Source organism: Manis javanica, chromosome 2 (assembly GCF_040802235.1).
Source record: "Manis javanica isolate MJ-LG chromosome 2, MJ_LKY, whole genome shotgun sequence".
Taxonomy (NCBI): Eukaryota; Metazoa; Chordata; class Mammalia; order Pholidota; family Manidae; genus Manis; species Manis javanica.
Window position 1 is genome coordinate 23066284 of NC_133157.1, and position 10687 is coordinate 23076970.

General features: G+C 43.4%; 1 protein-coding gene across 1 annotated transcript; it reads right to left on the reverse strand.

The window, feature by feature from the left end:
- Positions 1 to 7995: 7995 nt before the first annotated feature.
- Positions 7996 to 10366, reverse strand: ACTL7A (actin like 7A). Its single transcript, XM_017655531.3, has one exon. It carries the CDS (start codon positions 9810 to 9812, stop codon positions 8493 to 8495), a length of 1320 nt encoding a protein of 439 aa, XP_017511020.2. The 5' UTR covers positions 9813 to 10366; the 3' UTR covers positions 7996 to 8492.
- Between the last annotated feature and the right edge of the window lie 321 nt (positions 10367 to 10687).

Genomic DNA, 10687 nt, shown 5'->3' on the forward strand with positions numbered 1-10687 from the left:
GTGATACCTCATTGTAGTTTTAATTTGCATTTCTCTGATAATTAGTGATGTGGAGCATCTTTTCATGTGTCTGTTGGCCATCTGTATTTCTTTTTTGGAGAACCGTCTGTTCAGTTCCTCTGCCTATTTTTTAATTGGGTTATTTGTTTTTTGTTTGTTGAGGCGTATGAGCTCTTTATATATTCTGGACGTCATATATTCTGGACGTCAAGCCTTTATCGGATGTGTCATTTTCAAATATATTCTCCCATACTGTAGGGTTCCTTTTTGTTCTATTGATGGTGTCTTTTGCTGTACAGAAGCTTTTCAGCTTAATGTAGTCCCACTTGCTCATTTTTGCTGTTGTTTTCCTTGCCCGGGGAGATATGTTCAAGAAGAGGTCACTCATGTTTATGTCTAAGAGGTTTTTGCCTATGTTTTTTTCCAAGAGTTTAATGGTTTCATGACTTACATTCAGGTCTTTGATCCATTTTGAGTTTACTTTTGTATATGGGGTTAGACAATGGTCCAGTTTCATTCTCCTACATGTAGCTGTCCAGTTTTGCCAGCACCATCTGTTGAAGAGACTGTCATTTCGCCATTGTATGTCCATGGCTCCTTTATCAAATATTAATTAACCATATATGTCTGGGTTAATGTCTGGATTCTCTGTTCCATTGGTCTGTGGCTCTTTTCTTGTGCCAGTACCAAATTGTCTTGATTACTATGGCTTTATAATAGAGCTTGAAGTTGGGGAGTGAGTTCCCCCCTACTTTATTCTTCTTTCTCAGGATTGCTTTGGCTATTCGGGGTCTTTGGTGTTTCCATATGAATTTTTGAACCATTTGTTCCAGTTCATTGAAGAATGTTACTGGTAGTTTCATAGAGATTGCATCAAATCTGTATATTGCTTTGGGCAGGATGGCCATTTTGACGATATTAATTCTTCCTAGCCACGAGCATGGGATGCGTTTCCATCTGTTAGTGTCCCCTTTAATTTCTCTTAAGAGTGACTTGTAGTTTTCAGAGTATAAGTCTTTCACCTCTTTGGTTAGGTTTATTCCTAGGTATTTTATTTTTTTTGATGCAGTTGTGAATGGAGTTGTTTTCCTGATTTCTCTTTCTGTTGGTTCATTGTTAGTGTATAGGAAAGCCACAGATTTCTGTGTGTTGATTTTGTATCCTGCAACTTTGCTGTATTCCAATATCAGTTCTAAAAGTTTTGGGGTGGAGTCTTGAGGGTTTTTTATGTACAGTATCATGTCATCTGCAAATAGTGACAGTTTAACTTCTTCTTTACCAGTCTGGATTCCTTGTATTTTTTTGTTTTGTCTGATTGCCATGGCTAGGACCTCCAGTACTATGTTAAATAACAGTGCAGAGAGTGGGCATCCTTGTCTAGTTCCGATCTCAGAGGAAAAGCTTTCAGCTTCTCGCTGTTCAATATAATGTTGGCTGTGGGTTTTTCATAGATGGCCTTTATTATGTTGAGGTACTTGCCCTCTATTCCCATTTTCCTGAGAGTTTTTATCATGAATGGATGTTGAATTTTGTCAAATGCTTTTTCAGCATCTATGGAGATGATCATGTGGTTTTTGTCTTTCTTTTTGTTTATGTGGTGGATGATGTTGATGGACTTTCGAATGTTGTGCCATCCTTGCATCCCTGGGATGAATCCCACTTGGTCATGGTGTATGATCCTTTTGATGTATTTTTGAATTCGGTTTGCCAATATTTTGTTGAGTATTTTTTCATCTACGTTCATCAGGGATATTGGTCTGTAGTTTTCTTTTTTGGTAGGGTCTTTGCCTGGTTTTGGTATTAGGGTGATGTTAGCTTCATAGAATGAGTTTGGGAGTATCCCCTCCTCTTCTATTTTTTGGAAAACTTTAAGGAGGATGGATATTATGTATGTCTGATAAAATTCCGAGGTAAATCCATCTGGCCCGGGGGGGTTTTGTTCTTTGGTAGTTTTTTGATTACCGCTTCAATTTCGTTGCTGGTAATTGGTCTGTTTAGATTTTCTGTTTCTTTCTGGGTCATCTTGGAAGGTTGTATTTTTCTAAGAAGTTGTCCATTTCTCCTAGGTTTTCCAGCTTGTTAGCATATAGGTTTTCATAGTATTCTCTAATAATTCTTTGTATTTCTGTGGGGTCCGTCGTGATTTTTCCTTTCTCGTTTCTGATACTGTTGATTTGTGTTGACTCTCTTTTCCTCTTAATAAGTCTGGCTAGAGGCTTATCTATTTTGTTTATTTTCTAGAAGAACCAGCTCTTGGTTTCATTGATTTTTGCTGTTGTTTTATTCTTCTCAATTTTATTTATTTCTTCTCTGATCTTTATTATGTCCCTCCTTCTGCTGACCTTAGGCCTCATTTGTTCTTCTTTTTCCAATTTCAATAATTGTGACATGAGACCATTCATTTGGGATTGTTCTTCCTTTTTTTAAATACGCTTGGATTGCTATATACTTTCCTCTTAAGGCTGCTTTTGCTGTGTCCCACTGAAGTTGGGGCTTAGTGTTGTTGTTGTTTTCGTTTGTTTCCATATATTGCTGGATCTCCATTTTGATTTGGTCATTGATCCATTGATTATTTAGGAGCGTGTTGTTAAGCCTCCATGTGTTTGTGAGCCTTTTTGCTTTCTTTGTGCAGTTTATTTCTAGTTTTATGCCTTTGTGGTCTGAAAAGTTGGTTGGTAGGATTTCAGTCTTTTGAAATTTACTAATGCTTTTTTTGTGGCCTAGTATGTGGTCTATTCTGGAGAATGTTCCATATGTACTTGAGAAGAATGTGTATCCTGTTGCTTTTGGATGTAGAGTTCTGTAGATGTCTATTAGGTCCATCTGTTCTAGTGTGTTGTTCAGTGCCTCTGTGTTCTTACTTATTTTCTGTCTGGTGGATCTGTCCTTTGGAGTGAGTGGTGTGTTGAAGTCTCCTAGAATGAATGCATTGCAATCTATTTCCTCCTTTAGTTCTGTTAATATTTGTTTTGGGTATGTTGGTGCTCCTGTATTGGGTGCATATATATTTATAATGGTTATATCCTCTTGTTGGACTGAGCCCTTTATCATTATGTAATGTCCTTCTTTGTCTTTTGTTACTCTATTTTGAAGTCTGTTTTGTCTGATACCAGAATTGCAACACCTGCTTTCTTCTCTTTGTTGTTTGCATGAAATATCTTTTTCCATCCCTTGACTTTAAGTCTGTGCATGTCTTTGGGTTTGAGGTGAGTCTCTTGTAAGCAGCATATGGATTGATCTAGCTTTTTTATCCATTCTGTTACTCTGTGTCTTTTGATTGGTGCATTCAGTCCATTTACATTTAGGGTGATTATTGAAAGGTATGAACTTATTGCCATTGCAGGCTTTAAGTTTGTGGTTACCAAAGGTTCAGGGTTAGCTTCTTTACTATCTTACTGTCTAACTTAACTTGCTTGTTGAGCTATTATAAACGCAGTCTGATGATTTTTTATTTCTCTCCCTTCTTATTCGTCCTCCTCCCTTCTTCATATGTTGGGTATTTTGTTCTGTGCTCTTTTTAGGAGTGCTCCCATCTAGAGCAGTCCCTGTAGGATGCCCTGAAGAGGTGGTTTGTGGGAGGCAAATTCCCTCAACTTTTGCTTGTCTGAGAATTGTTTAATCCCTCCATATTTAAATGATATTCGTGCTGGATACAGTAGTCTTGGTTCGAGGCCCTTCTGTTTCATTGCATTAAGTATATCATGCCATTCTCTTCTGGCCTGTAGGGTTTCTGTTGAGAAGTCTGATGATAGCCTGATGGGTTTTCCTTTGTAGGTAACCTTTTTTTTCTCTCTGGCTGCCTTTAATACTTTGTCCTTGTCTTTGATCTTTGTCATTTTAATTATTATGTGTCTTGGTGTTGCCCTCCTTGGATCCCTTGTCATGGGAATTCTGTGTACCTCTGTGGTCTGAGAGGCCATTTCTTCCCCTAGTTTGGGGAAGTTTTCGGCAACTATTTCTTCAAAGACACTTTCTATCCATTTTTCTCTGTCTTCTTCTTCTGGTATCCCTATAATGCATTTATTGTTCCTTTTCGATTGGTCACTCAGCTCTCTTAAAATTCTTTCATTCCTGGAGATCTTTTTATCTCTCTCTGCATCAGCTTCTCTGCGTTCCTGTTCTCTGTTTTCTAGTTCATTAATAGCCTCTTGCATCTCGTCCATTCTATTTTGAAGTCCTTCCAGAGCTTGTTTTATTTCTGTATTCTCCTTCCTTAGTTCTTGCATATTTCTCTGCAAGTCCAGTCCATCAGCATGGTTATGACTTTTGTTTTGAATTCTTTTTCAGGAAGACTGGCTAAATCTATCTCCCCAGGTTCCTTCTCAGGGGAAGATGTAGCAGATGCCAAAGCTGTCTGGGTTAGTCTTGTCTGGATCATATTTTTTTGCCTTTTCATGTTGACAGGTGCTATTGACTGTCAGCTGGGAGGGCCAAACTTTTCACTTGCTACTGGCCTTTCTTTACTGGGACAACTGCGACCCCTAGTGGCTTGTGTTGGGTAATTGCGTGTAGGCTGGGTCTTTGTGTCTTGCCCGGCCGAAGTGTAGGAATTTTCCTTTCTGTTGGCGTGTTTTGCCTTAGGCTGTTTCTCTGCTTTTGCAGCGCCCAGAGGGTAATGGGCAGGGGGGCTGTTTGGCTGTTTACCTCCATGAGAGATCTCAGAGATGTTGCCCAGGGGGTTAGTGCACCCGGTTTTCCCTGTAATTTCCAGCCACTGGGCTGTGACCTGTGTTGTTTCCGTCTAGCTGTTGAATCCCTGTCCCTTTAAGACTTTCAGAAAGCACTCGCTTTTCTTTGTCACAGGGGCATCAGCTTTGGCACCCGCTCAGAGGTCTTACTGCCCTATTTCCCTAGTTTCCAGCCCTCCATGCATGCACTGTGTCTGCACTCTGGTGTGGGTGGCTGGGGCTGGGTGTTTAGCAGTCCTGGGCTCCCTCTCCCTCCTGCCGGGAGCTGGGGAGAGGTGTGCTGGGGTCCCGCCGGCCGGGGCTTGTATCTTACCCCTTTCACCAGGCGCTGGGTTCTTGCACATGTGGCTGTAGTCAGGCTGTTGTCCTGTGTTTTCTGGTCTCTCTTTTAGGATTAGTTGTATTTGTTGTATTTTCAAAAATATATATGTTTTTGGGAGGAGATTCCCACTGTCTTACTCACGCCGCCATGTTGACTCCAGTTCAAAGTGCAATTTAAGTGTACACTTTTAAAAAATCTGGGACAGGAGTTTTTATGTCTTTGTGAGTATAGCTTGATGTAGTTTCTTGGCATGTCATATATTTTTAAATAAATTAATTTTCTTCATATACACACACATGCACACATTTGGGAGATTTTTCATAGCCATAGTTGAAGAGGGTGTTTTAAAGAATAAAACTGATGATTCATAGTAATTTAAGGTGACTACAAATTGGGGAAGCCAAATTAGCTTTTTTCCCTCCTCCTGTACTAGCCTATGAACTTATGTGCCTCATTAGAAGCACCACCCGGGCAAGCCCTTAGAAGTCTCTGGTTGTCCTTTTCTTGTCGTATTTATTAGTAACTGGGCTGAGGGGTAACATCTGAGAAGCTGTCTTTTGCTGTGGTTGATACTAAAGCAACCCATGCTGATGAATTGGAAATAGAAGTAAATGTGTCTGTTGATAATGGAGTGCCTTTTCATGGCCATTCAGTTTCCTTAAACTAATTTATTGAAGCAGCAAGGAATAATTTGTTTATAGACACAAATATCCAAGAGGTAGACAAGCCAAAGCTCACGCAGGGATGTTTGGCCCGCTGAAAGCCTGCTCCCGGTCCCTGTGTCCTCAGTTCCCTGTGCCCGGCCTGTGCCTTGGGCCTGTGGCAAGCACTCCACTGTTACTTTACAGGTTGCGGGGTCTCAGGCTTTAAGACCAACGGGTGTCTGCCTCGTGTACAGGAAAGAACAAGGCCAAAGCTTCACCCATCTTTGTGTCCCTGGACAAAGACATTGAAACTTAATTCTTGCTTTCTTCCAACACTGTGTGTGCTTTGGGCTAAATTGACTTTCTCAACCTTGTTACTATTAACATCCGGGGTCATATCCTCCTTTGTTGTGGGGGGCTGCCCTGTGCATTGCAGATCTCTGGCTGCTAACCACTAGTGCTAGTACTACATATCCCCCGCTGTTATATGATAACCAAAATGTCTTCAGGCATTGTCAGATGTACCCTGGGGGTCAAAATTGCCCTCAGTTGAGAACCGCTGGACTAAGATGACTTCCAAATACTTACTACAACTCTTCATATTTTTTTCTTTTTTGTGAGGAGGATTCTTTTTTTCTACAAGGGCGATTGTATAAGGATCAAGTGAGAGAATTCATAAAAGTAGTTTGAAGGAGACTGCACAGTTGTTCAGCCTTATGTTGGTATTTTTCATTTTAAGATGCAGTATAACGTTTAGTTGTAGGATGACTGGCAGATTCCTGTCCTCCAGAACCACCTCCCTTTCCCCCCATCAAGACTCTCACCTTTTGGGGTTCATAGACCCTTAAGGGATGTGAAGGTAGTATATTTCCAAATGATTGGTTTTCTCTATAAATAATTTATTTCATGCATTTAAAAAATTCATTTTCTCATACATGTATTTGTTTTATGCATTTTAAATATTTGTGTTTTATTTCTTACATTTAAAAATATTAATCTGAGGAGGGGTCTATACACTTTACCACACTGTTAAAGAAATCCAAAAGTTAAGAAGTAACTGAACTTCATCCTGCCCATCCATGAATGTTCATGAGGTGTTGACAGAGTGGTGTGGGTAGAAACTGAGGTGAACGACCTACCTTTGTCTCAAGTCAGTGTCCCCAACTCGTAGCTGATCCCCTGATACTCCAGGGTGAGGCTTACTCATCCTTGCTAAAATGAAAGAACTCCAGATGCCTTCTGGGGCACTGTCTGCTTCCCCACTCTAGCTTGCTGGTGCCAGCCAGCCATGCTTACTCATGTGGCTTGGGTCCAGGGTCAGGCATTTAGGTCTTTCATGGCTGTCTGGGCAAACCTGGGGGCTCTGAGAGTGGCTCTGTAGGGCTTCTCCCTGGCAATGGTGGAGATGCTGTAACTCTCCTATGAGTGCTTGAATCTGTGCCTTTAGGAGTACGTGTGTCTAAGGACCATAGTAAGACTTGGGCTCCCATACAAGATGTAGACTTCTACAAGATAATTCTTGCTAGCTTTTGTGATCACCTCCTGGAAGCTAGACAATGGTATTTGGGTGTTTATCTCTGGTGTTTACATCAGGTGTGTGATGTAGGCATTTGAATTAACTTTAGAGTTAATTCAAGTCACATAGCTAGGTGGTAGCAAAATAGGGTTTCAAACCACAGAATCCACAGCCCATGTTCTTCCCACTATTTTATGCTGCTTGCTAGTGTTGTTCAGATGCTGAGCTCTGGAGATCGGGCAGAGAATGTATTGGGGAGTATTCCCAAAAATGTGTGCTCTAACTACAGACTGCCTATAGGAATGCCATAGACTGTGTTGGGCTCCAGAAGGGCCTCCCTGGGTATGTGGGTCTGTATATTCCTTCCAGCTCCTCATCCGGTTTAGAATGACCAGCATAGGGCAGCCTCCCGCAAACCCACACCATCAGCCCCAGAACTGGTAGCCTCTTTCCCGAACTCATCCCAAATTCCAACTCTTTATACTGTGAAGGCTGATGAAGAATCCCGTGAGGTGAGAGATAAGCAGCTGCTGCTTGGAGTGTCTAGAGAATGACTGTGGCTTGCATCCTCATGACCATAGTGCTCATAACCCAGGATAAACCTGACCCCGGTTTTAAAAAGGGGAAATCCACATAGCACTTGTTCTCTCAAGAGTTGCCCTTTTGAGAGAGATATGCATACCTTGCTCATAATATGCCAGGTTTCAGAAGCCAGTCACCATGATGGTTTGATAAGAACTGGTATTGAGACATAAGTGACTATTGGGACTAAAAGTACAGTTAGGGCAGGAGTCAGACACCTCTGTTAGTCTTCCCAAGCCTTGAGAGTTGCTAATGAAATATAAAGTGTGCTCTGCTGCTGTGTGGAGATCAGCCCTACAGCATACTTCTCTTGGTGTTCATTGAAAGGGACCTTCTTATATGCCCCAACAGCATTTACTCTATAATCTTATCTTTATCACACTACCTATTCTGAGCAGATTTTAATAACACAGTAGTTCTAACATGGGATATACACAAAATAAGGGACAGAAAAATTTGAGCTAGTTTCTTCCAAGAGTGTTTAAGCAGTCAACATGTAATGCATGACTTTTTTGTCTGTCTCCGCTCTCCTGGCTTTTGTTTTCTCAAATGTGTATTTTAAGGCAGATCCTGCATATATGAAGTTGTTCTCATTAAGTCAGGGAGTAGAGAAGTACTCTGAAGGGTAACATGAGGATCGTTTAATACTATAGGAGTGAACTGTGGGGCAGCTCCCTATGTGCACAATGGGCTCTCACGCATGCTGATGTGTGGCACCACAGCGACCATATGTCATCAGTTCAAAAGCACCTTCTGTAGAGGAAGAAAGGCCCATATTCCTCGTACTCAAAGCGTTGGACCCACAGTGGTTGGAAGCCCTGAAGTGATGCCAGGATGGAGCCACCTGTCCACACGGCAGTGTCTCTTTCTGGCAACACGTTTACCTGGGGGGTGTCATTGGGACACATGCTGCTCAGTTCCTTCTGCAGACGGTCAGGGAAACCACTTAGCATAGTGCTGCCTCCGCAGAGCAGGATGTTCCCCATGAGGTCCCGTTTGAGGGCGATGTCGCACTTGTTAAGGCAGGACATCGTCTGAGTGTGGAGCCCCAGCTGCATGGATTTGATCAGAGAAGGCTTGAAAAACATCTCTGAGCAGAGGAACCTTTCCTGGCATAGATGTAGCTCCTGCCCATCCGGCAGAGTGTACAGGATTGTATGCTCAGTAGGTGGGAGTTTCTTCTCCTCAGTGGGGTCCAGGGCCACAAAGCAGCATTTCTTCTTGATGTCCTCCACAATGTCCATCTGGTCCTCTGTGAAGTGTTTCCCCAAACTGTTCATCAGGCCCATCAAGTAGGCTGTCAGGTCAGATCCCGCATAGTCCAGCCGTCCGGTGATGCTGGGCAAAGGATAGCCCTCGTAGATGGGGACTACATAGGACACGCCGTGGCCAACCTCCACCACCAGGCCAGAGGTCCGTCCGTAGGAGTACATGGACAGGCGGGACTGGTAGGCGATGTGCATTGCAGGAGTGCTAAAGGTTTCAAACAGCATTTCAGCATACTTCTCTCTGTTGGTGTATGGGCTCAGGGGTGGGTCTGAGACCAGCACTGCGTGCTCCTCTGGGGCGATCTTCATCTCGTGGTGGAAGAGATAGTCCCAGATATCCTGCACTGAATCCCAGTCCACGATGATGCCATGTCGCAGAGGATTAATTAGTTTGAGACGAACCCCTGGATTGACAAGCTCCTTCCCCACAAATGTCTCCTTGCGATTGTCCCCAGTTTTGGCGGTCTCCATGTACGGCTTGCCCACTGTTGATGAGATATTATGGGTAGGCTTTGGGAGCCCCGCAAAGCCACATTTACAGTAGCCTGTGCCAATATCTACAACCACTGCTTTGGTTGCTGGCTTGGACAGCGCCCTGACAACTGTTGACTCAGTAGGTTCTTGTGGCCCTGAGGGGCTGCGGCGGACCCACACGGCCTGCTTAGCTGGGCCATCCTGTAAGGAGGCAGTCTGGAGGCCCTGTGTCTGCAGGGAGGCCTGTCCACCCACTCTCTCGGCAGGCTCCTCCCCTGTGGTCACCACCTGTGGGGCCCCCATGCCGTCAAGAGCCATCCTGCCCTTGGGAAGGTCCTTGGTCCCACCAGCTCCAGGGCTTGAGAGGCTTAAATCAGAGGGCAGCTTGAGAATTTACCCAATGATGACATCACTGATTATGACATAAACCTGTGACCTGGGGCTTTCTGGATACTGGGAGCCTTTGTCCCATGTTAGGGTAGATTTGGGGTAGTGTTTGGAGGTGACAACGTTTTTCTAAATTTTGTAATAAACCTGATTTGTCTAATCAAATAATACTTACTGAGTGCTTGCTATGTGTAAGGCAGTTGGGAATACAAGGCAGCAGTGGGAAAAACCAACAACAAAAATCTGTGCCCCTGTAGAGTTTACTTTCTAGTCAGCAGGGTCTGGGGAGAGACTGACGATAACCAACATAAATATATGTTAGGAGATGTTAAGGGCAAAAGAGTAAAAGCAGGGCTGCTGCTGTCGTGACTGTGCCAAGCACTTCTGTCTTGTCCTTAGGACAACCTGCAGAGCAATTACTTTTGGACACATATTTACTACACTCCTTTGTCCAGTTGTTGGGTCAGCAATAAAATATTAGACCCTGTAGAGTCCCAGTGATGCCTACCTCATCCAAGGGTATCCAGCCAGCTGTGGCCAAGTTCCTGACTACAGTTCTTCCCAGGGGTGTGCTGTGGGCACACTTTAATGGGACCTGACATGTCTCTGAGGCTGCTTGGCCACCACTTCAGGCTGGGCATGTTGCTAGCACCTGCTATCCTCAGGCACCCAGAATCCAACTTTATGTTATCAGCCCTGTGCTCTTTATACAAGTGGTGGGCCCTATAGTGGTGGGGTTTCTCCTCTAAGGAGGTTGTGGGGGTGCTCTTGGCTCCTTGTAAGGTATGAAAGAAGAAGAATAGGGC

Excerpts from the sequence above, each read along its gene's own strand:
- ACTL7A (XM_017655531.3), bottom strand. The coding sequence starts at position 9,812 with ATGGCTCTTGACGGCATGGGGGCCCCACAGGTGGTGACCACAGGGGAG.